General features: G+C 40.1%; 1 protein-coding gene across 4 annotated transcripts in view; it reads right to left on the reverse strand.

Moving 5' to 3' along the window:
- Positions 1–26,089, reverse strand: part of LOC132268891 (peptidyl-prolyl cis-trans isomerase FKBP13, chloroplastic-like) — a 51,609-nt gene extending 25,520 nt beyond the window's left edge. The window contains exons 1-4 of one of the 4 annotated variants that reach the window (XM_059769811.1): positions 25,455–26,089; positions 25,331–25,348; positions 24,988–25,080; positions 11,305–11,658 (exon numbers count right to left, since the gene is read on the reverse strand). In XM_059769811.1, the coding sequence (XP_059625794.1) occupies positions 11,497–11,658; positions 24,988–25,080; positions 25,331–25,348; positions 25,455–25,922 (741 nt within the window). In that variant the 5' untranslated portion in view covers positions 25,923–26,089 and the 3' untranslated portion in view covers positions 11,305–11,496. Of the gene's footprint in view, positions 1–11,304; positions 11,659–24,987; positions 25,081–25,330; positions 25,349–25,454 lie in introns of those variants that run through there. The other 3 variants (XM_059769794.1, XM_059769819.1, XM_059769803.1) reach the window with 3 other exon arrangements.
- Positions 26,090–27,167: the final 1,078 nt, after the last annotated feature.

Genomic DNA, 27,167 nt, shown 5'->3' on the forward strand with positions numbered 1-27,167 from the left:
CCAAAATCTGTGCACGAACTGATTCATATTCAGGTGACAACCCCGTGAGAAACCGAACAACATTAAAATCCTCACGTTGTTGTTGCATACTCTTCACATCAGAGGTGATAGGTTGATACAAGTTCATTTCTTCACAAATTCCCATTGACTGGGAAAAGTATTCTGCAAGACTATGAGTACCTTGCCGGAGGTCAAAGAATTATCTGCACACCTCATAAATTCTGGTGATATTACCAGTACCTGAATATAGTTGTTGGAGGCGATTCCATATCTCCTTGGCAGTATCCAAATATAACAGGTGGGAGCTGATATCTTCTTCAATACAATTCAGTATTAAGGAAATGATCTGAGCATCCCTTTGGTCCCATGAACTGAAATCTGCATCACTGTCTTTAGGCTTATCCTTAACCAAATGAGAGCTAAAGCCTTTGGCTTTCAGAAAAATAGCTACGGACTTGGCTCATAAAATATAGTTCTTACCATTGAGCTTGACAGAAGTCATGGGAAGATTGAAAGAAGCAGAAGAAAACAGGTCTGAACCAGCAGCCATGGAGAAAGAAAAAGAGAGAAGAAAACCAAACTTGGGAAAAAAAAACTGAATCCGGATCTGGGCAAACGGGCCAGATCTAGGCAAACAGGCCAGATTTGGGCAACTGGGTTTGGATTTGGACAAACGGGCCAAATCAAAACCAGTTCTCTGCTATTCTGGTTTTAGTAATCCAAGGTTGGGATAACTTCACACCTGTAGCCAAACACCACCCTTCTCTTTCACAATCAGCGCCGGCAAGAACCAGATCTATGCCATCGACCATAAACTCCAATCACCCAAGGTTCGCAATGAAAAATCAAGGCTAGTACACACCCTAACCCTTGCAGCGGTGACGACGGTAACCCAACACAAGCAGCGATTTAACAACCAAGCAGAGAGGGTTCGCGATGATGGAAACTCTGCAACTTGCGACAGCCAAGGCAGCCTCGGCCTACAAAACGAAGGATTTCAGATCTGAGAACAACAGACAAGAAGTGCTGAAACCATAACACCACGACAGCTTCAAACCTCCGGCTTGAACAGAACGACGGCCAAACCTTTCGTGAAGAACAGAATCGACTTTGATCTCGATTTTGATTTGTAGAAGAACACCACAGATGCAATCACAACCGCAATCTTAGTTTTCCCATTGTTTCGTACCGCTTTAATACCATGTTCAAACTAGAGAGAGAGAGAACATGGAGGCTACACAATGTGTATTTCATATATCAAACCCTAAGCCTACTACAGTGGCTTATATAAAGATACAAGACTCGGCTAATTACACAATGACACTACCAACTATATGTAATTACATAATGACCCAAAATATTCTAACAAGATCAAATGAAATGGCAATCTACTTTAATGTGTTTAGACCACCTCCAATGCTAAAAGCTATTTTCGCATGCTAAATCTATATTTTGACAGGTGCTACAGTGTCAAAATGCTAAATTTTTGCAATTCTGCTCTAATGGTGCATTTCATGCAAAATACTATTTTTTGACAAAACTACCATTCTTTTTCAACTACCATTCCCACCATTCATATTTGCATCAATTTTTTATGTTCTTATTAGAACATACTAATGCATCTAGAGAGGTAGATTACGCATCCTAGGTGGAATTGAGGATGAGAGGGGAAGAGAAAATACAGACCCAATTCATTAACAGAGCAGCATTAACAACACAACCAAAGGGGAAACAATAAATCAGCCATGTGTGTGTACAGAGACAGAAATAGATAGAGGTATACATCTCAGGGATGAGTGAGAGACTAAGAACCAAAATTAAACTACTAATTTGACTAGGTATTGGGATGAAATAAATAACTATCACAAAATTATATGGGAAACAAACACATACATAATTATATACACAAAATATAGAGGGTTTTTATAGCTTTGTGATGTTTGATCTGAAGATTTTAAGCCCAAAAAAAAAAAAAACACCACCACATTTACACTGAATGGAGGAAATATTGACTTGAAGTTTTAAACATAGATAAAATGGGAAAAAAAAAAGAAGAAGAAGAAGAAGAAGAAGAAGAAAAGAATCAGAGGAGTTTAAGAGAACTACTAATCCAGACTAATCAGAGGATAGAACTCAACAGACAATTTAAAAAAAAAAAAAAAAAGGAAATCAACAAATTGAGTTTTAAGATGATATAATGGCAAGAGTTTCCTATTACGGTGTTCATAAAAGTCTGATAAATCTCATTTGATATAAAAATAATCCCAAAAAAAATATTTAAGAAGAAGAAGAAGAAATTAATATATATTAATATATGAGGCAACATGAACAGAAGAAGAGGACAAAAGAACACCCAAACTTGCCGTCCTGAAATTACTATTTTCTTAAATCAAAATATCACATAATACAGACCCAATTCCTCAATTTAATTGCAGAGACAAAATTGACAACAAAATTACCAATCCGAGAAGATATATATATATATATATATATATATATACACATATATGAGGATGAGAGGGGAAGAGAAAATATAGATCTGAGAAGAGAGAATTTACTGATTGTTTAAGTGCCGGTCGTCATCGATAATTGCCGATCGTTGCAGATGAGAGGGAGAGAGAGACGACAGGGCAACGAAAGGGACAGATATAATGCAACGAAAGGTAGAGGAGAGGCTGATAGGATTGAGGGAGAGAGAGATGAAACTGCGTCGTATAGAGAAATGAGACACTTGCCAAAAAAAAATTGGCAGCTGTTACATTTGAGAGGAAATTTGAGAGTCCAAATGAGAGCCCATTTTTCACCCCCTCTCATATTTTGAGTTTAAGAGCCTAAAATGAGATAGCATTGGAGTTGCTCTTAGTCCTCTCATGGTAGACTGGATTGCTAGCAATATGAATAGCTACCTGATTGTCACAATAGAGAGGAATTGGGTATTGGATTGAAATCCCAAGTTCTTGTAAAAGAGTTTTCAACCAAGTAAGTTCACAGGCAGTGTGTGCCATGGCACGATACTCTGCTTCAACACTAGAACGAGCCACAACTGATTGTTTCTTACTCCTCCAACTTACTAGATTTCCTCCTATGAAGGTGCAGTAACCCATGGTGGACCGTCGATCAGAAGGAGAACCGGCCCAATCTGCATCTGTGTATCCCTCAATCCGAAGATGTCCAGAAGATCGATAAAACAGATCACGTCCCGGAGTACCCTTGAGATACTTCAAGATGCATACAACTGCCTCCATGTGAGGTACCCGAGGACTAGTCATGAACTGGCTCACAACACTGACTGCATAGGAGATGTCTAGACGAGTGATAATGAGGTAAACAAGTTTACCTACAAGTCTCCGATACATCTCTGGATCATCGAGTAGGTCACCATCATCCACTTTAAGTTTTACATTAGTCTCCATGGGTGTAGCTACAGGTTTCAAACCAAGATATCCAGTATCCTATAATAGATCAAGAGTATACTTCCGCTGAGAAAGACTAATGCCTTGCTTTGACCGAGCCACGTCAATTCCTAGAAAATACCGAAGTTTGCCCAAATCTTTAGTAAGGAAGCTAGAACTCAAGTGATGGATTAGAACTTGTATCGCATCTTTGTCACTACCGGTGATAACAATATCATCTACATACACCACAAGAATCACAATACCACGTTTCGTTTTCTTAAGAAAGAGAGAGTGGACAGCTTGGCTTCTGGTCATACCATGAGCTGCCACTGCTTTACTGAACTTATCAAACCATGCACGAGGGGACGAGGGGACTGTTTGAGGCCATAGATAGACTTCTTGAGATGACACACAAACTCGCCCTTATACTCATACCCAAGTGGTTAGGTCATATAAACTGTCTCATTAAGGTCACCGTCGGTGTTGGAGGCCCATAAGGTGCTGGATTGGGGCAAGAAATCTTGGGGTGAGGCTCAACTCCTTATTGACCCCTGGTACTTTAGGGTTGGATGTTCGGGTTTGAGATTGAGGCTCAATTTCCGGCGAGTCATTCTGTATGGTCTGCCGCTGCACCTTTGGTGTCAGAAGCTCTTCGTTGCCATTGGTGACGCATATGGCGGGTTTAGAGATGTGGAGGCCTTCAAAATGAGTGATACGGAAAGAATTGTGATCACTGTGGCTGGGGGTGGTGTGATTCCGGCGAGTGTGGTTGTGGAGGATGGAAGATGGGCGTTCAGAATCTCGCTTTCTAAAGAGATCGATCCGATAATGGTCCCGCTGAATGGGACATGTTCCGGAGAAGGTAATTCGGGATCACCGGAGGCGTTGGCTTGCATCTCTCGTTCGGTTTACAGTCATGGAGGTGGGGATGGAGCTAAGCCGGTTTTCCATCAGAGGGAGATGCAGAGTAACCAGATCCAAGGTCAGGGACGTGTGAACAGCCACGCGCCCAAGGCACGTGGAATTGGGAAGGCTTCGTCTGGGACACGTGGTTGGAGGAGAAAGGATAACCGTTTTGAGTGGATGACAGCTACCCTCCCTCGTGCCGAGTCACGTGCTACTCTTGATATTTTAAATTCATCTTCTTTTGGACCGGGTGGTGTTGGGCCTAGATTTCGTGGGACTCATGCAGCGGGTTCAAAAGCCACTGGGAAGGATTCTTATGCGTGGGGTGGGCCTTGGTCATCCATTGGGCCGAGGCGGGTCATTAAGTCCGTTAAACGGGATGGACGATCTAAGCAATGTGGGCCTCTTTTTTCCTCTGGACCGGTTCAGGTGAAGACAAGAGTGGATAAAGGAAGGTTGGTTAAATGGGGCCCAAACAACCATCTCTCAATTTCCTTCCACAGTGGGCAGCCCATTGCATCCTTAGAAGCAGGTCAAAGTCATGGCATTCCAGAAATTGACTTGGTTTCGTCACAGAGAGTTTCGACCTCACGTGTTTGGTCGAGAAAGGAGAAGGTGAATTGGGTGAAGGTGAGTTCGAAGGTGTCAAAAGGGGCTGGGGCTAGCTCAATGAATTTCCGGCATGGGTCGTGCTGTCAGAATTGACTATTGGGTAACAGATTTGAAATTCTTCAGTCTGGTTTTTTGGGAGATGACGAGAAAGGCGAATGTGTCTCTATTAAGAAGGTTGTTCCATCTCGGAGTTTGCCGATTATTCCCAGTAAGAAATGGACTAGGAAGGACAAACAGATTTGGGTGGCCCGTAAGGTGTCTCATTCGTGCCCAGGTATGTCGAGTTCCTTTCATGCCCGGAAACCTGCATCTTCTTCTATTTCTGCTTCTACTCCCTCTTGCGAGTTGAATAGCAAAGGCGGTAAGATTGTTGCTGGGAGGCATCATTTGCTTTCACCTGTTGTTGAGGCTGAATTGGTGGAAGGGATGATCTCTACGGTTGGCTCGGAGTTTGGGACTGTTGGGCCGTCAGAAAGGGATGGGACGGTTTGCTTGTCTGGTGACAGGGAGGTGGATAGACACTCTGTAGTGATCGCCGAGACTTGTTCGGAATTTTCCTCAGCCTCTAGGTTCGATTCTTCAGGGGAGGAGATGGGTAGGGAGGCTAAGCTCCGTTTGGGTGGATCGGAAGGGGTGTGCTCTTCTTTTAAGGGTGATACAGTGGCTTGTCTGAAGGATCCTGTGCCTGATGTGGTGACTGTTTGCGTGGGTAAAGATATCCGCATCTCCCTCAGCGAGGAATCAGCTTCTCTTTTGGTGAAGGAGTTGCAGAAGCACAGATTCTCGATCGATGACCATTCTGTTGACTGTAACTCGGTCCCGGTCACACAGAGTGATGTGTTGGGTTTTAGAGAGGACTGGTTATCATCTGTTGATGAAGCTGTGGAGGCCAAGGGAGGTATGACTGATGGGAGCAGAATGGATCAGGGGAGTTCTCTGGATATGATTTTGTGGGAGGAGGAGGGTTTTGCTAATTTGGGGGTGGTGGACCCTTTGGCTGTAGTTCATCCAGAGGAGATGGGCAGCAAGGTGTGTAGGCAGGAAGGTGAGGACACTGGATTGGATTGGGTTAAGGCTAACATTGTGGCTACTTGTGATCTACTGGGGGTCTCATGTAAAGGAAAGCGTGATCAAGCCTTAGCAATCCTTCAGGCCACGGCAGAGGGGAGAGAAGGGGAGATGATTCAATTTTCCAGAAGGAGGAGTAGAAAGAAGAAGAACCTGACTCCGGGAAAAGGGGAAAGGGAGCTTAGAAATTTGTGCTGTGATGTGAATTATGATAAGGTAAGTGGGGGGGAGAAGGAGAGGGGTAATGCTAAGGGAGGAGGGAGGGGTAGGGGGGTGAAGGGGATGATTGTTTCCTTATGAAGTTTCGAATTTTATCTTGGAATGTCCGCGGTCTGAACGATCCGGGCAAGCGCAGGGTGGTGAAGATGGCAGTGAGGAAATGGGGGGTGCACTTGGTGTGTCTTCAAGAAACAAAGATTGATTCTTTGTCTGATCGGGTGGTGAAAAGTCTGTGGGGCAACCGCTTTGTTGAATGGGAGGCGTTGGATGCTGCTGGGACTTCAGGAGGTGTTCTTATTATGTGGGATAGGAGATGGCTGACAAAAGTTGATGTTTGCAGAGGGAGATTTTCCTTATCTTGTGCTTTTGTGATGGAGGAGGATGGCTTCACTTGGGGTTTTTCTGGGGTGTATGGACCGGTTGATGATGTTGAGAGGGATGGTTTGTGGGAGGAGTTGAGTGGGGTGAAGGGGAGGTGGTCTCTTCCTTGGTGTATGGCAGGTGACTTTAATGTGGTGAGATCTCCGGCGGAGAGGTCTACAGTTGGCCCATGGACCCAGGCTATGATGCACTTTTCTGATTTTATTGATGGCCACCAGCTTATTGATCTCCCCCTTGAGGGAGCTTCCTTTACTGGGTCCAGCGGAAGGGAAGTTCCAACTCTCTCTCGCATTGATAGAGTCTTGATTTCAGGTGAATGGGAGGAGAAATTCCCGGATGTTGTTCAGGCAGTTTTGGCTAGGGTGACGTCGGATCACATTCCTTTGGTTTTGGATTGTGGAGGTTTGAGACCTCGCAGTACTCCTTTCAGATTTGAGAACATGTGGCTTCGTGCGGCTAACTTCTAGGAACTTGTCCATTCTTGGTGGGAGGAGAATCTGGTGGTGGGTACATCGAGCCATATTCTTGCCGGAAAGCTTCGAATCTTGAAAACAAATCTTAAAAGGTGGAATAAGGAGGTATTTGGGAGCTTGGTGTGGAGGAAGAACAGGGCTTTGGCTGACATTGCGGAGATTGACCGATTGGAAGGGGATGGTGTTATTTCGGAATCTCAACGCAGTAGAAGAGCAGCTTGCCAGGCAGAATATGTGGAGATTGCTCTTTTGGAGGAAATCTCGTGGCGTCAGAAATCTCGGGCATTATGGCTCAAAGAGGGGGATCGTAATACGAAGTTTTTTCACAGAACTGCTAATGCTAATAGGAGGAGTAATCATATTGGGCGGATATGTGTGGATGGTGCAGTTTTATCTTCGGAGGAGGAGGTGCGAAGTGCTATTGTCTCTTTCTATCAAGGACTTTATTCTGAGCCTCTTCGTTGGAGACCTCGTCTAGATGGACTTCACTTCAATTCTATTTCTGCCTTGGAGAGAGATGGGCTGGAAAATCCTTTTTCGGAGGAGGAAGTGCTGAAGGCTTTAAAGAGTTGCAATGGTGATAAGGCTCCAGGTCCAGATGGTTTCACGATGAGATTTTTGCTGGAAAGCTGGGAGGTGGTCCGATATGAGGTTATGGGCACTTTTCATGAGTTTCATTCCACGGGGCGATTTGAGAAATCGCTTAATGCATCTTTTATTGCCCTTATTCCTAAAAAGGGTGGTGCTTCTAATATCAAGGATTTTAGACCCATTAGTCTGATCGGGTGCATCTACAAGATCATTGCTAAAGTCCTTGCCTTTAGATTGAGGGAGGTCCTGGATGGAGTTATCTCTGAGTCTCAGAATGCTTTCGTTGGGGGTAGACAGATTCTGGATTCCGCTCTTATTGCTAGCGAATGTGTGGATTCTAGACTTCGTAGTGGGACTCCTGGTGTTCTGTGCAAGCTGGATATTGAGAAAGCCTATGATCATGTTTGCTGGAATTTCCTGTTCTATCTGTTAGAAAGGATGGGTTTTGGTGAGAGATGGAGGAAGTGGATTGTTTATTGTGTTTCCACTGTCAGGTTTTCGGTGTTGGTTAATGGCTCTCCTTCGGGATTCTTTGGCAGTTCTCGTGGGTTGAGACAGGGGGACCCTCTCTCCCCTTTTCTTTTTATTATTGTTATGGAGGCCCTTAACAGGCTGATGAGAAGGGCGGTGGATTTGGGTTTTCTTAGGGGTTTCAAGATTGGTCCTGAATCAGTTCAGCAGTTGGAGATCTCTCATTTACTTTTTGCGGATGACACTATTGTTTTTTGTGAGGCTGATATTTCCCAGTTGAGGTATCTGCGATGTGTCTTGGTTTGCTTCCAGGCTGTTTCTGGTTTGAAAGTTAACGTGGGAAAGAGTGTGATTGTTCCTGTGGGGGAAGTTCAAGAGGTGGACACTCTGGCTGCTGTTCTAGGATGTGGGACGCAACGCTTTCCCATCTCGTACTTGGGTTTGCCGCTGGGGGACTCGGCTAGGAGGGTGGGAAGTTGGAACCCGGTGATTGAGCGGGTCGAGAGAAGATTAGCGGGTTGGAAAAAACAATATCTGTCAAAGGGCGGTAAAGTTACGTTAGTAAAGAGCACTTTGTCAAGCCTTCCAACGTACTTTCTTTCGCTTTTTCGTATTCCAGCCGCTATTGTTGGAAGACTAGAAATGCTCCAACGTAATTTCCTTTGGGGGGGTCGCGGTGAAGAGTTTAAGTATCATCTTGTCAAATGGGAACAGGTTTGCAGGCCTATTCGGTTGGGAGGGCTTGGAATTAGGAGATTGGCCACTTTCAATTGTGCTCTTCTTGGTAAGTGGCTTTGGAGATTTGGTAAGGAAAGACATAGATTATGGAGAAAGGTTATCTCATGTCGTTTTGGGGAGGAAAGAGGGGGGTGGTCAGCTAGATCAGTTAGGTCTGTTGGCGGAGTGGGGGTGTGGAGGGCTATTGGTAAGGGGTGGGATGCCTTTTCCAAACATATTAGATTCAGAGTTCGGGATGGAAGAACTGTCCGGTTTTAGGAGGATCCATGGTGTGATGATAGGCCCTTGGCCCTTTTGTTTCCCAGGCTTTTTAGGATTGCTGTTGACAAACATGCAATGGTTGCTGACTATTATCGCCTTGATAGTGGAAGGTTGTCTTGGGATGTGCGTTTCCGGCGAGCTTTTCAGGATTGGGAGCTGGATGATGTCACTGGGTTTTTGGCTCTTCTTTACGGACAGGAGGTGGAGGGGTCTGGGGCAGATTCTTTGATTTGGGTGCCTTCTTCTCAGGGAATGTTCCAGGTTCGGTCCTTTTTTGTGTGCCATTCTGGTTTTCATGGTACCTCATTCCCATGGAAGACGGTGTGGAGGTTTAAGGCGCCTCTTAGGGTGGCCTTTTTTGTGTGGACTGCTGCTTGGAGTAAGATTTTGACGTTGGACAACTTGAGGAAGAGAAGACATATCATTGTTAATAGGTGTTGTCTTTGCAAGATTAATGGGGAGTCGGTGGATCATCTTTTGTTGCACTGTCCTGTGGCTCATGATTGTTGGAGTTTGATGTTTGGCCTGTTTGGTATTCATTGGGTCATGCCTCGGACATCTTGGGAGTTGTTAGATATGTGGAGGGGCCAATGGGTGGGGGCTCAGGTCAGAGTTTTTTGGAGGGTGATCCCTTTTTGTATTTGGTGGAGCCTTTGGAGAGAGCGTAATGGAAGATCTTTTGAAGGAAAGGAATCCTCCATTGGGGTGTTAAAATTTGCTATCATTTGTAATTTGTTTTGTTGGGGTCAAGGGAGAGACTACTCCTCTCTTGAGGAGATTGTTGACTTTATGAGTTCTTTGAATTCATAGGCTCCGTTTTGTCTTTGTATAGTTTGGGTCGCGTTCCCCTTTTTGAACGCTTTTAATACAATTTACTTATCAAAAAAAGGTCACCGTGCAGAAAGGCATTTTTAACATCAAGTTGATGAGATGGCCAGTATAGATTAGCTGCAAGAGAGATTATCACACAAACAGAATTCAGTTTGGCCACAGGAGAGAATGTCTTAGTATAATCAAGGCCATAAGTCTGAGTATAGCCTTTAGCAACAAGTCAAGCTTTGAGACGGTTAACAGTACCATCAGGCTTCTGTTTTACAGTAAAAACCTAACGACAACCAACAACCTGAGTATCAGCAGGCTTAGGAACAAGGTCCCAAGTATGATTCAATTTTAAAGCGTTTTTTCTTCTTCCATAGCTTTTCTCCACCCTAGATGAGAAAGTGCCTCCCTGTAGGACTTGAGAAGAGCAATTGACGATAATGACAAAGAAAAAGCTTGAAAGGAGGAAGATAATTTATTATACGATACGAAATTAGAGATAGGGTGATTGGTACAAGACTGTTTACCTTTTCGAACAGCAATAGGTTGATCAAGATTAAAGTCCAAAGAGATGGAAGAATCTCCAGGCGTTGAAGCGACTGGTGGAAGTGGCAAGGCTGGGTTTACTAGTTCAGTCGTTGGAACATGATCAATTACTCTTTTCCGGTGACGAGCATAGACATGAAGAGTTGGTAGGATGTCAAAATCAAAAACTGGAGTTGGAATAACAGATTCCTGAAGAACAGAGTCCTCCAGGCGACTGCCTTCCTAAGAATAATAAGGACCATCCTCAAAGAAAGTTACATCTGCACACACAAAATGTTTACGAAAAGTTGGACCGTAACATTTATATCCCTTTTGAGTGCGAGAATAACCTAAGAAAATACATTTGTGAGCACGAGGATCAAGTTTGTCTCGTCCCGAGCTTAGATTATGAACAAAACAAACACACCCAAACACCTTTGGAGGAATGGAAAAAGGATTTTTGTCAGAAAACATCATTTGGAAGGGTGATTTTCCTTAAAGGACCCTAAAAGGCATGCGGTTTAAAAGATAAGCAGCATCCAGAACTGTATCTGCCCAAAAATGTTTTGGAACATGCATTTGAATTGTTAAGGCACGAGCGATACCTAGGAGTGGGCCATCCTTCAGTTCAGCAACTCCATTTTGTTGAGGGGTATCAACACAAGATGTTTAATGGATAATGCCCCTTGACTCAAGAAACTTTTGCACAACATTAAGTTTATATTCAAGGGCATTGTCAATTCTAAGAACAAGTAATTTTGCATCGAACTAATTTTGAATTTCAGCATAAAAGGATTGAAAAACAAAGAATACTTGAGATCTATCTTTAAGAATATAAACCCAAGTTAAACGTGAATAATCATCAATAAATGACACAAAATAACAAGCACTAAATAAACCAGTAGTACGAGCTAGTCCCAACACATCCGAATGTACTAACTCAAAAGGTTTTAAACTTTTATCAAAACGAGACTTAAAAGTAGCCCAACGACGTTTACTAAGTTCGCAAGTAATACAATTAAACTTAGAAAAATCAACTAAAGAAGGGACCAAGGCTCAAAGACTATTTGAAGAGGGATGTCCAAAGCGGTAAGTTGAAGAAGAGGTGGATGTAGAGTTGTCGAAACAGTAGTTGGCTGGAAGTAGTAAAGACCATCCTTCTCAAACCCCCCACCAATCGTCTTCTTCGTCTTGAGATCCTGAAAGACACAACGGGAAGGAGAAAAAGTAAATAAGCAATTTAAATCTAATGTGATTTTGCGAACTGATAATAAATTGAATGAAAATTGAGGGATATATAAAACTGATGAAAAAGTGAGACCCGAAGTGCGGAAGGTACCAATTCCATGAACAGGTGATTTGGCACCATTTGCTATAGTAACAACCGATTATGAGAAAACATGAGAAATATCATAAAGAAGAGATGGGTTACTTATCATGTGATCGGATGCCCCTTAATCAATGATCCAAGGTGTAAAAGATGAAGCATGGAGACACGTATTACCTGAAGTAACGATAGTAACGGTGGAGGAGGGCTGATTTGCACGCTCACGCTTTACCAGTTTGGTGCTGGTGATTAACCCAAGAAGATGGGATTCCTTAGTATCCATCACAAGAGCTGCCGAACAAATGGGATATAGTAGCGAGAGGGAGCCCAGATAAGAGAACCAAAATCTAGCCGAGATGAACCCGAGAGAAATTATCGAGGAGAGAGCCGAGGACGGATCCGAGAGAGATTGCTGAGACGAGAACTGAGATCACCGAGGAGAGATCGCCAAGAAAAGATTGAGAGAAAGCGAAGATGGAATCAAGATCGGAGTCTGAATAAGACTAAAAAAAAAAATTTAAAGAGGGATCGATTTCCGCTCTAATACAATGTTGAAAGAATATAGAATATATGAAAACTTATATGTTTTTTTTTTTTTTTTTTTGATAAGTTAAAATATATTAACAAAGGCACTCAGAGGGGAGTGAACCCTTAATAAAGCAAACAAAATACGCAAAATGCGCCATTAAAACGATAAGTTGTCAACAAAATCCAAAAAGTTATCCGTAGATGGGCAATTTTTCCCATTAACCCAAGAATAAAGAGAATGCAAAATATTTGCCTTAATAACCCACACTGGCGACTCCTTTCCCTTGAACGATCTCCTGTTCCGCTCGTGCCACAGCCCCCACCAAATACAAAGAGGTGCAACCCTCCACGCCTTCCTAACCCGACTGCCCATTGGTCTCCCTCTTCAAGCCTCTAACATATCCATCGTGTTACTTGACACCACCCAGTCTACACCAAAAACATTCAGGACCAAACTCCAAACATCCGCTACCACTTTACAGTGCAGCAAGTGATGATTAACCGATTCGCCCGCCTTCTTACACATGTAACACCAATTAACTGTTATTTGGCGTCTTTTTCTGAGATTGTCAAGAGTAAGAATGCTGCCAAGCACCGCTGTTCACGTGAAAAAAACCACCTTCAGTGGAGCTGAAATCCTCCATACATCCTTCCAAGCGAAATCGTTGCTTATCGAATTCGTAAGACTGATAAAACAGCCTCACCTTAAACACCCCTCTAGAATCCCCCATCCACACCATCTCATCCCTTTCTTCCCCCTCCATCACTTGACTATAAATTAATCCCATTAAATCGGTAAACTCCAGCAACTACCAATCATTAAAATTTCAGTGAAATCTCACATCCAAACTAGCTCTCCCATTCTTTAGCCTAAAATAATCTGCCACCACCGCATGCTTCTCCTCAAACCATCCTAAAGAGTCTAGGAAATCTACAAGCCAACACCATATCCCCACACCAAACATCCGTCCAAAACCTTACATAACGACCATTCCTAACTCTAAACTATATCCGCTTAGAGAATTCGTCCCAACCCCTCCTAATACCTTTCCATGAACCCATACCTGTTGATGAAGACACACTCTAGACATCCAACCTCCCTCCTCTTCCCCAAACCGACAAGTAATAACACGCCTCCAAAGCACGGACCTTTCGTACCCAAATCTCCATAGCCATTTCCCTAACAGAGCTTTGTTAAACATTTCCAACCTGCGAAGCCCCAAGCCTCCTCTTTGAATCGGGGTGCACACTTTCTCCCATTTCATAAGATGGTACCTTAAACTGCTCCCCAACACCCCCCCACAAAAACTTCCCCTAAATCTTATTAAGTCTACTAATCACTGTTCTAGGGATTGGAAACAAAGACATAAAATATGTAAGAAGATTAGAGAGGGTAATTCCATATATGGTAATGAGGGGTAGGTGACAACTCATACAATACTAACTGTATACGTGTGACAACTCATACAATACTGTACAACAAGTAGGATAGGATCATGTTGTAATTTCTGAATCCTAGAGTGCAATTGCAATAAGATTGTGGTGATTATTTTAATTAATTAGATATGATAAAGTTATGAGATAACTCAATCTATATCCTATTGGAACTGGAATAATGAAGCCTTTTTATCCTCATTTCTAGCCCTAATTATTATATTATGTCATTGACGTGAAGTACAGAATACATAATAGCTAGAGTGAGAGATAGAGGGTTCCACAAACCTGCATTATGGGGTCATAAAGGTGAAGCTTCATTGGTGTTCAAGGCCAAAGGAGAGAGTGTTTTCGTATTGACGATCAGAAAATCGTCCAAAGGTATCAAATTTTTTCAATGGTTGCTGATTTGATGAAAAATCATGTGGTAAGGATCCTAAAAAAAATTAAATCACTTCCGGTTTTCCTTCAGTGTGTTAATTATTCTTTTTCTTTGGGTTCCTTTTATTTTTCTTATTTTTGTTACTTTGTAATGGAAGTTGATGTAGGATCTCGTGATACATTATTTTTTTAATACATATTACACAGGAAATATTTGTGCAGCTTGTCCCTTTAGTGTTAATTTAATTATTCTTTTTCTTTGGGTTCCTTTTATTTTTTAGTTTGCAATGGGAGTTGATACACCATGATCTTGTGATACATTAATTTTGTAATATATATTATACAGGAAATGTAAATCCATATGGGTACCATTATCTAGAGTTATTTTCTGACGTATGTAAGTGGCATTTTAGTATGCCCACACTCAAAGTGTGTTGACAATGAATATAGACTGTCTTGTTCATATATCTAAGGAGAAAATGCTGATTGGGGAGGATAGTGACTCAATGAAAATGTTTGAATTGCATGTAGAAAACAGGGACATTGATTTGTTTTTACAGCTTGATGGTGTAGGCCATCCTTTAGCTACATCTGGGGATAATGTATCTCCACCATGTGTTTTTGAGATTGAAAGTGATCGAAAAAGTGAGGATGAGGAAGAAGAAACTTAAGAAGAGGGATCAGATTTAGTTTTAATTCTAGTGATGATGAGGAATGGCATACTCTAGTTGATGAAGATAAGATCATAAGAGTGGTTCAATTGTTGAACTAGAAGAGGAGAGACTAGATGATAACTAGAAAGCACGGACACGGTTACAACACGATATGGACACGGAAATAAATCAAATCTCAAAAAAAAAAAAAATACATGGCCCCAGACAAAGCAAGGATAAGCCAAAAAAAAAAAAAAACAACTTTTTTCAATTTCTCAATAATACCATATACATTTTAGGGGATGTCTCCACATTTTCTTCTATTTTTCTATTTCTCTTCATTTCACTCTTACATTTTGATATGAGAAATGAGAACAAAGCTTCTGGCAAAAGAACAAACAGAAGATATTAATAAGCTTATGTTGTTGCTGTGCTTTTAAGCCTAATTTTTATTTTTACACTTTTATCCCATTAGAATTTAAAATTTGGGCTGAGTCCCATGGTTTAAAAATAAATAAATAATAATAATAATAATAAAACCACAAATTGACCCTACCGTGTCCCGGGCCTCCCAGCCTTGTATTTCCGTATCCACCCATGTCCTTGGCGTACCTCGGTCGTGTCCTTGCCATGCCCGTCTCAAAAAAATAATCATTTAAAAATGTGGACACATCAATCCGTGCTGGACACATGTCTGATCGTATTCCCAGCGTGTTCGCTTCTGAATCTGCCACGGCACCTCCAACAAAGTGTCCGTACTTGGATGATAATCAGTTGATGGATTATCAAATGTAGATTCTAATGTATTTTCACATAGCAGTACTAATGATTTAAAAGGGGCTACTATCTATGTTTATAAGTACTTCAAGGAAAAAGTTTTAACTATAGGGAAGGGGGAAAAATACAGCTTGAGGATGGTCTATTATCTGATGATGTCAATCACTTTAAGCCTGTTTTGAAGGATTATGCAGTTCAGATGGGTTTTGAGCTTAGCTTGTGAGGGAGAATAATGAGAAGGCTACATCACTGCCCATCATGGCAACCATGGATGCAATTGCAGAATCCCTGCATCCCTCTTGCCTCACAAGGTCGCCTATAATATAAAAACTCTTGGGTAGGATCACAGTATCTGGTAGATTTAAGTTTCAACCTGGCACAAGATTGGATTGGATGCATTGCATGCTGAAATCGAGAGATTAGGGTAGATGTGCCAAGGATGATTCATTATAGGGTTAGGAGGAGAGCACAAGAGGCAAATGAAGGAATTCATGGACAGAGTTGCCTTAATATGAAAATGAGATACTACGAACTAATCCTGAGAGTGGTTAAGATGAGAAGGAACAAGATCATGCCAATATGTTAAAGAGCATATTTATTTCATTTGCAGTGATTCAAGAAGGGTTTAAAATTGGTTGCGGACCATACATAGGGTTGGATGGGTGTCATTTAAAAGGTCTGTATAGGAATGTTCTGTTAAGTGCAACAAGCCCTATAGCTGTTGTTGCAACAAATACATAAGCAAAAATTCTTGGCCTAAAATCTTTGTGTAACCTGCATGATATGATTGGTAACAGTGTTGAATCATGTACTTGGACATTCACCAGTGATGGTCAGAAAGGTGTGCTGCAAGCTTTAGCTAATTTATTCTTGAGAGAAATTGAACTCCATTCAAAGGAAGCATATAATTGGTTGGTCAAACATCCTTTGGAAACTTGGTGCAAGCATCAATTTGATCCAATGGTAAAATGTGACAGTGATAAACATTATTGTGGAGTCATTCAATTCCTTGATTAGTATAAGCTCCAACATGTTCCGAGTTTCTTGAATACAAACGAAGTCAAACTAACGCTTAGGATACAAAATAGATTTCATAATGGAGAAGCTTTGGAGAGTATTGTCTTACCCTAAAGTCAGGAAGAGGTTGAATAGGGTAATCACAAAAGCTGAAAATTGCGCACTTATTTGGACTGGGGGACATGAATATGAGATATAATGGAGTTCAGAATGCAATATGTTGTCAATTTGGAGCACAAAACTTCCTGTTTTAGAGCGTGGAAGATATATGGAATTCAATGCAATCATCCAGTTGCATGTATTGTGCACAACAAACTTGACATTGCAAGGTTATATGACAGCTATTTCTCAAAGGATATGATCTAAGAGTCTATAGCAATATGCTGTATCCTATTCATCATGAGAGTAAGTGAGTGAAGAATGGGAACCCAGTGCTGCTTCCAGAACTTATTAGGGGGGCTGGAAGACTTAAGAGGGCAAAGGGAAGGGAAATTGATGAACCAGAAACCTTGGAAAATATCTATTGGGAGAAAATATAGGGATTTGATCTATATTGGGAGTATCTTTAGGGATTGGATTTGATCTGATCTTAATTTGATTTTATATAATATTATTTTCATCATGTGCCTATTAGAGGCATAGGATCAGTGATTTGATTTACATTCCACTTATATAATATTCAGTCTGTAATATAAATTAGGAGTATGACTAATGAGAATTTGTGGCTTACAAGAGCCTTTTACATTCAACTTGGTATCAGAGCCAAGAACACGACACACACTCTACTGCTTGATCTCTACTTCATCTTCTCTTGGTTCATCCTCTCCTCTTTTTGTGTTCTTTAAATTTTTTAGTCACCCAACCACTAAACCACACCCAAGCAAACCAAACCCCTTCGGGGGTATTTCCTCTTCCCTCCATCGCTTCATGTGGAAGAGGGGTCTCTCTCTAAACCAATGACCGGCTCGGTTGTTATGTGTTGTTGACGAATCGTCCAGCCTCTTTTTATTCTCTGTCGACTTCCGCAAGGTCAGTACATGTTGTTGACGAATTGTCCGGCCGAGTTTCATTGTTGCAGACAGAGCTGCTCATTTAGAAGACTTCTCCAGCCCTTGTGACTTGCAGACAGCAGTATTTACAATCAGCAATTCGGTAAGAATTTGCGACTTGATTCTATATCATCACAATCTAAGAAATGGAATACGTTCAAACTAAGGATAACACATCCTATGGGCATGGTTCCCAAGCCCAAAGGATTACTACAGTTTTATTAAATGGAAAAAAAATTCCGCCTCCGTCGAGATCAGTGAGACTTTATTTAGGGAGTTGGGGTAAAACTGGATATTTATTGGGCACTATTAAAAAACCAGCACCTGCTGAACCCACGTTTACACAATAAGACATTGATAATTGTACCATTCTTAGGTGGTTATTCAATTCTATGGAGCAGTGTATTTAAAATATGTTTATGTATCATGAAACTGTCACACCTAATGGACCGCTCTCACTAAGACTTATGCTCATGCTTTTAATGAAGCTCGGATCTATGAGTTGCATCGAGATATCTCACGAGCTACCCAAGACGATTTGAAGCTGTCAGTTGCAGATTACTTTGCCTTCCTTTAGTCACGTTGGGAGTAACTTACTCACTACAAGTCCCTTGGTGATATCTCAGCAAAGACTACAGGATTATTAAGGCTAGACACAAGCGCCATCAGATTTATCAGTTTCTTATGGGACTCCATCCAGGATTTGAGGCCCTTCGTGCTCAAATTCCGAATACGACACCTCTATCCTCTCTTTTTGAGGCTTTTGCTATTATTGATGCGGATGATTGTCGACGTCTGGTTACACCTTCGATGGCTCCTGCTACACTTCTTGCACCTGACACTGATCAGATAGCATTACTCGCTTCTTCTATACCATCTGGTACTCGTAACTATGGCCGTGGTAGTAACCGTGGATGGGGGAGTTGCACACTGGAAAAACTGGTCATGCCAAGGATAGGTGTTTCCAGCTCTACCCGCACCTCAGATCTAGCAGCATTACAACTTCTTCTACTACTGCTATTGTCGAGTCCTTTGGTGCCCATGAGCCAACTGCTCCTCCGCCTGGATGTATCGATATGCATCAGTTGCATACACAAATTGGGTCTATTATCCGGGATCATTTATCACAGGCATCTCTCCCTTCAGCTACATCTGCTGCAGCTCACTTAGGTACCATCCCTTCAGCTACATCAATTGCAGCTCACTTAGGTACCCCATTTGCATTCCATGCCTCTCAGTCTGGTATTATTCCTCCAACTTGGTTATAAATTCTGGTGCTTCCAATCACATGACTGGTGAGTCTCGATATTTTTCGGATATGGAAGCATCCTTCGGGCAGGTACACCTTACTGATGATTCTTTTACACCGATCATTTGTAAAAGTATTGTCCCTTTATCTCCTAATTTGTCTTTACAGTCTGTTCTTCATACGCCTAACCTTTCCCTTAAATTATTATATGTTAGCCGCTTAACTCGTTCCTTAACCTACTCAGTGACTTTCTTTCCTGATCATTGTGTTTTTCAGGACCTAGCTACGAAGAGGATTTTTGGCAGGGGTATGAGAGAGACGGGTCGTACATCTTTGGGACATCTCCAATTCTTGCACATGCTTCCGTATTACCCGACTATAGAAGGCATTCTTTTACGACCCAAACTCTTGATTTATGGCATGCTCGTCTAGGACATGTTAATTTTCAGCATTTGTTATTTTTGTTTCCTGCATTACGAATAGCTTGTAGAACCCATCAGTTTCGGTGCGTTGTGTGTGAGCTTTCTAAACACACGCACCTCTTATATTTCGCACATGCGTCGTAGTCCTTGTCTATTTTATCTTATTCATTCTGATGTATGGGGACCTTCCCCTTTTACTTCTTACTCTGGTCATAAATATTATGTGACGTTTATTGATGATTACTCTCATTATACTTGGGTTTATTTACTTAAGTCATGTTCTGAAGTATTGTCTACATTTATTTCTTTCTTACAAATCATTAAAACCCAGTTTAATATTATTGTTAAAACCATCCGGTCAGATAATGGGAGGGAATATATCTCTAATGATTTTCGGTCTCATCTTAATCAATTGGGGATTCTTCATCAGTTGACATGCCCTTATACACCAGAACAGAATGGAGTGGCGGAACATAAAAACCGCCATCTCATGAGTGTTGTTTGGTGTCTTTTACGTGGTATGCAGATTCCTCAATCTTATTAGAATATGGCAATTCTCAATGCAGCTTTTTTGATTAATCGAACCCCTAGTCAAACTTTTAAAGGGTAAGGTTCCATTACATATTTTGCAACTAGACAACACCCTTTTCCCTATTACTCCTCGTGTTTTTGGATGTACATGTTTTGTTCAAGACCGACGTCCTACACGTACAAAGCTTGATGATAAAGCTATTCGTTGTGTTTTTCTGGGTTATTCGACTATGTCGAAAGGAACCGTTGTTATGACCTTAATACTCGTCGGATATATCATTCTCTTGATGTCACTTTTTTCGAAGATGTTCCCTTCTTCGGCACATCTTTTTTGCAGGTTCCGTCTTCTTCTACTCCATCAGTGACTTTCTCACCCCTGGCTCGGCCTGCACCAGTTATATCCTCAACATCTCCTCCTGTGGGTCAGCTCGAGCTTCACGTATACACTCGTCGCCCACGAGATCCCCCTCATGCTACCCTGCCACTGTCCCTTTGTGGTACAGGTAATCCTAACGCTGCTATTCCTAATTCTACTTCAGATCCTACCTTGTTATTCCTAATTCTACTTCAGATCCTACCTTACCTACTTCTATTGTAGATCATGCATCGCCTACTTCTGATTCTTATTTGCCTATTGCTCTCCGCAAAGGTAAAATGACTTGTTTGACTAATCATCTTATTGCCCAGTTTGTTTTTTATCAAGGACTTTCACACAATTACCGAGCCTACCTTGCTACCACCTCGGCTATTTCCATCCCTCGAACTGTACCTGAAGGGCTTTACACAAACTCCGGAGAAGGACTTTAATGCCACTTTTGCTCCGGTCGCCAAGCTGACTACTGTTCACCTTCTTATTTCCTTAGCGGCTTGCTACTCTTGGCCTCTTCACCAGTTAGATGTGAAGAATGCCTTTCTTTATGGGTATTTGTCAGAGGAAATTTATATGGATCCTCCTCCTGATTTTCGGCATCAGGGGGAGTATTCTAGGAAAGTGTCACCTTTTAAAATCCTTATATGGACTGAAGCAGTCACCTTGGGCATGGTTTCACCGATTCAGTGATGTAGTTATTTCTATGGGTTTCACTTGATGTCACTCAGATCACACATGCTTCTTCCGTTGTAGTCCAAAAAATCGTTGTGCCATTATTTTAGTACATGTTGACGACATAATCATCACATGAAATGATGCATCTTTCATTGACAAGGTAAAAACAGACCTTAGGCAGGCTTTTGAGGTTAAAGACTTAGGTCCTCTTTGATTTTTTCTTGGTATTGAGGTTGCATGCTTTAGGCATGGCATTTCGCTCTCTTAGCGAAAGTATGCATTAGACCTCCTACAAGACACTGGTATGCTTGGGTGTCATCCTGCTTCCTCTCCTATAGATTCGACGCATCGGCTTCATACCGAGTCTAGAGACCACCTTCCAGATCCGTCTGCTTATCAGCGCCTTGTTGGCCGCTTAATTTATCTAACAAACACTAGACCTGATCTCACATTTGCGGTTAGTGTTATGAGTCAGTTCATGCATGCTCCTCGGACCTCACACTTAGATGCAGTATATCGAATTTTTCGGTACCTCAAGTCCTGCCCAAGACTTAATCTATTTTACAAATCCACACCAAAGCCTCTTATCTCGTGCTACACTGATGCTGATTATGCTGGATCTTTAACTAACCGTCGCTCTACTTCAGGTTTTTGTACTTTTCACAGGTGCAATTTAATTTCTTGGAAAAGTAATAAACAAAGCGTTGTGTCTCGTTCTTCTGCAAAGGTAGAGTACCGTGCCATGGCTCAGGGCACTTGTGATATCCTCTAGCTTCATTCCCTATTGACTGAGCTAAGATTCCCTGTATTTAGTTCATTAACTCTCTTCTATGATAACTGGTCTACTATTATGCTCGCATCTGACTCAGTTCTTCATGAGAGGACAAAGCATATTGAGGTTGATATTCACTTTCTCAGGGAGAAAGTGCGATGTGGAGTTATTAATACTTCCTTCGTTTCTTCTACTAATCAACTTGCCTATATGTTCACAAAGTTAGTAGGACAATCTGCTCTTCACTTTGGTACTGGCAAGCTAGGCTTAGTTGATATCTTCGCTCCAACTTGAGGGGGAGTATTGGGAGAAAATATAGGGATTTGATCTGTATTGGGAGTATCTTTAGGGATTGGATTTGATCTGATCTTAATTTGATTTTATATGATATCATGTGCCTATTAGAGGCATAAGATCAGTGATTTGATTTACTTTCCACTTATATAATATTCAGTCTGTAATATAAATTAGGAGTATGGCTAATGAGAATTTGTGGCTTACAAGAGCCTTTTACATTCAACTATATCATGCATTGACTAATGTAGCATATGCAAGGGTATGGGACGGGGGCGGAGGCAGGGGTAGGCCAGTAGGGGCTATAGCTCCCCCAGAATTTTTATTAACTTTTATTAGTACTGCCTAAAATGAAACATAATATGGATAAATGCATACTTGGCCCCCTCAGAATATTTTCTAACTATAAATGGTTTCTAACTTTCTATTAAAAATACACTACTTTCTTATACTTTTTTTTTTTTCCTTAAACCTTTCAATATTATATTAAACTAAGCCCAATTGCAATAATAGATAATATATTCACTTTACTTTAGGATTGAACGTTTTTAAAATTTTTCCTTAATTGTCTTAGTGTCTATTTTTTGTTTGTTTGTTAAGGAAGTTTGATATAAACCAAAAAAAAAAAAAAAAAAAAACACCGCTTCTTTAAATAACTAATTGATTGATTAATTTCAGGTTAATTGGTTATACGATGGTCAAGCTACCAATAAATTTTTTTTCTTAATTGGTACTCACACACATGTCTCCACCTAGACTTGAACCCTAGTCAAGCTACCAATTGATAATATGCGAATTTTATTGTCTCAAAGATAATTATTTGGTCTTTTTGATTAATTTTTGTACATATTTATGTAATTTTTTACTAGATATGGGCCATTTTTTTTTTTTTTTTTTTTTTTCACAAATTGGCTGACGGTTGGTTTGATAAATTTTTGTATGAATATAATCGATAATATATATATATATATATATATATTTGGCTTAAAATAGTCTTGTATTAATTGTAAGTTCAGCCCCCCAACCATAGAATCCTGGCTCCGCCCCTGGTAAGGGGCACAACAGGATAGTGGTTCAGGAAGAGGAGCAAGAAGAGGTTTAGGAGGAAGAGGAGCAGGAAGAGGTTCGTGAATAGGCAGCAGCTATGGAACCGATGTAAGGGTTGTAACATGATACTGTCCATTTTGTTTTACGTAACAGCTGCAACTATGTAACTTTTTTTTTTTTGAAAGGTGCTGCAACTATGTAACTAGTTAATAGGAAAGGGAGGGGAAATGCCCCCATCAACTTCTCAGCATACTGGTGGTAACAATGTAAGATGTTAAAATGGTAGTTATTTTTGTAGAAAGTCTCATTTTTTTTACATATCTAACATGTTATGGTTGTCACTTTCGTAGTTCTCAGTTTGCAGAGTTTTTCCTACACAAAAAGTAGGAGCCAAATTTAATATTATCCATCTTCAGTCAGGTACTTCAACATTCTTCCATTCATTCTTCAATTTGTTCCAAATGATGCCAGCATTGGATTTTTCTTTCTTTCTTTTTTTAATTTATTTATTTATTATTATTATTAGTTATGTAGGCTATAATGTTAGGATGTAATTAAGTAGTTACAATCTTTTTTGGATGTAATTATGTGGTAGGACGTAACTAAGTAGTTACAGTTACAATATTTGGGATGTAATTTTGTGGGCTTTTGATATGGTAGGTAACTAAGTGATCAAATAAACAGTGACTGACAATGTCAATTTAGGTATAAAGTTTATAGTATATTTGCATTATGTGATGTGTTTTCTGTATAGAAATTTGAAACAAAAGGGAAAATTCTCCTTGCAGTGGGCTTGAGTTAGTTCAGATATGGCCTGTCAAATTACAAGATATGGGGCTATCAAATTATGAGCATATTATAATTAGTTGAATCCTTAAACATTAGAGGCTATCAAATTAGTTCAGAAATGAGGGTTTGATATCATTCTGAAGCTTTTATGATTGGAGCTCTATTCAGTAAATTTTGAGAAAAGAAGATAATGTGAACAAACAATAGACATGAGAAGCACAAATTAGAAAAAAACAAAGAACTTCCATTACATATTGATAGTGGCCCATAAAATAAATTTCATTCAAGAGGCAACTTAATGCCAGGGGAGGGAAATTGTGGTAAACACACTTGGAACCTCAGGAGAGGGGAGTAAAGTGTAATTATGTTCATTCCTACCATCATGTATGATGATATAAAACTTCAGGTGATGTGAATCTAATTTACACACACCTTTTTGGTTGTGGATGCATGTAGTAGTGGTGCTGTTATTGTTCATGTAAACCATTAATTACTCACAAATTTCAAATTAAGTACTATAAAGGATTTGGGCAATGTAGATGTTTACCTTTTTATATATAAAATAATAGTATTTGTCTTCAAAAGGAGGAAAAATATAAATTTCTCAAAATCAATTGAGGTACTACTAAATTATCATATTATTAAAGGTTAGAAAATTTAGATCATTGTAGCTTGTAGCTTGTAGCTAGATTGACAAATGCATGATAACCTGAGAAGAAAAGTGTATAATTCATTCTGTCAAGATCAAAACACACTTTGAAGTAAGCTATTCCATTTCAATTAATCAGTCAAGTAATTATGTACGGGAACAAATATTTACTTTTTTAGTACTTCAACTAAACAGTTTTTCATAGTTTATCAGCAATTACTTTTTCTATAATCAGTTATTAATAATCTTTTGTAAATCCACTTGACCTACTGCCTTGAGAAGAGTAGGTGAAAGTTAAGATGATGAAGTCTTAAGTTGTATAAATGTCATTGATACATATATACAAAAATTAAAGAAGAAAAATGCTACTTTTCTGTCTAGTTTAATTGAGAAATTGCAACTAGCAATCTGCTTCAAAGCTTCCCCATTCCAGCAGTATTTATCAGTTTACTATATATGCAGAGAGAAAAATAAAAATATGGAACTAGCTAACACCGTTCAATTAAAACTTGCCCCAAACATGGGAATTGAATGATCAGTTGCTGGAAGGTGTAAGAGAATTACCTCACCAACACCAACACGAAATATAAGAGGCTTGCCGCGGTTGTAGCTGCTATCAAAGACCTTCCCATTTTCCAATTTCCCTATATAATGTGCCTTTGCAGTAGGCATTTATCCATTCACAAAATTAGACACAATACAATGTTAACTGTTAGTAACAACTATCATAATATATATATTATTCGATGTCCAGTAAGAGCGCCTTGGTGATGTATGATAAAATTACTCTTTAAGCTATATAAACAGTATAGACTTTTCAACCAATAGGCTGACAATGACACCGCCTTCAAAAATCTATGTAGATAAACAACATTGGTGGCACCCGGCATCAAACACTACTACTTACCAAGCCGAGGCCTTTGAGCTGTGAATGGCAGAAAAAAATAAAAATAAAAATAAATAAAACACCAGATAGACTGATCCTTCCCTCCCAAAATAACATAGTACTCCAATTAACTACGGTAGATTACCTTAATCAGTTGCCCTTTGACAGCCTCTGGGCCAGATCCCACAACCTTATCGCAAAATGCGAGGCCAGAAGGCGCCACCGTTAGCTCACACGACGACGACACGGTGGCTTCTGCTGCTGCTACAGGTTGTGGGTGTAAAAGAACATCAACGAGGACGATGCCGAGACCAATAATATTAAAAATTGCTTCTCTTCTCTTCATGAGCAAAGGCTTGTCATTTAGTTGCAATGTTGATGGTACTACTGGCCCTGGGTGATGAGGGGAAGAGGTTTTATTATGGTAGTAGTTACTTGAGGTAGCTGCTGATATTGCTAATGGCGGGGGGGTTAGAATTAGATTGTTGCTGATCATGGGTAATAGAAATTTGGTAGTATTGCTCATCATGATGAACTTTCGGTTTCTCGGAGCACAATAAGAAGACTCCCAAAGGGAAAAGGAATGGGAATAGGAAAATAGCAATGACCTCATCTGCCTCCAGTACCTTTAACAACCTAGATTTTGAAAGAAAAATTGAAGGGGGTGAGAAAGGATTGGCTTGCCCTCTTTTCTCCAATACAGCAGACACTTGCTGAGAATGGGTGGAAGGGACATAATAGAAATGTTATCCACAGTAGTTATCCACAGTAGTCAGCAACCGGATGTTAACTCTAATAACTCTACTAGAACAATGCCTGCCTTTGCTGCATAATTAGGAATGTTCTTGTGATGTGATCAATAAAAATATGACATATTTAAAAAAAATTTAAAATAATTAATAAAAATTGTTTAGATCTTTTTGCTGATACTTTTGATATTTTCTATTCCAACTCGTTCATATTGCAAAAAAAGCTAAACAACTGGCTCAAACATTAGTAAATTAATCACAATTGTAAAACTCCTATTATTAATGAAGTTTAAGAAAATCAATTTGGCTACAAATTGCAACATATTGCAACATGGGGTGATAAATCTTAAAATTTTGGATGCTATTAGAGTTATGCGTATTTGTTAATTGGCGGCTTAAATCATCTCTAAAAATTGGATGTAAAAGATTATGGTTTGAGAATGGAGAGAGTGACAAGCAGTGGAGGTGGTGGAAGTCGGTTGGCAAAAGAAATGATTAATATTAGGGTTTTAGAATTAGAGAGATGGTGGGTATCAATGGAAATTTGGTGGGAAGAGAGAAGGAATCGTAAGTTAAAGAAATGAAGAGCCCGCTATCAGGTCTCACACACGCGTGAGGGAAAATTTTTTTGGATGACATGTGAAAACATCCTAATGATACCAGTTTTTTTATTTTTTTTATTTTTTTACACATGTCATGTTATTGTTGATCCATATCAACATAGAAGGAGAGCCCTATTTATGCAACCTAAGGCAATCTTTATCCCTCTACTAATACAATTCTAGCGGTTAATTTGGGTTACCTTAATGAAAAAATAATAGAGTAATAATTTGTGTTACCCATAAAATTTAATGAATATTCAACTAGTTTATATTAAACTACTCTAAAACACAAAAATAAATAAATAAAAAATTATTGCAAAATTGGACATAATAGAAATGTTATCCATAGTAGTCAGCAAAGGAACAACTTAAACCCAACTTAAAATCTAATCTAATTCCAACTTGATGTTCATCTCATACAATTCGAGCAGTTATTTTAATAACCATACTTCGATTAAACTATTCTAAAACACCAAATTAATTCAGATTCTTACAAAAATTAATTCT

This window comes from Cornus florida, unplaced genomic scaffold (genome assembly GCF_030987335.1).
Source record: "Cornus florida cultivar Cherokee Brave unplaced genomic scaffold, ASM3098733v1 CherokeeBrave_3.0.0_Hap2_Chr01, whole genome shotgun sequence".
NCBI lineage: Eukaryota > Viridiplantae > Streptophyta > Magnoliopsida > Cornales > Cornaceae > Cornus > Cornus florida.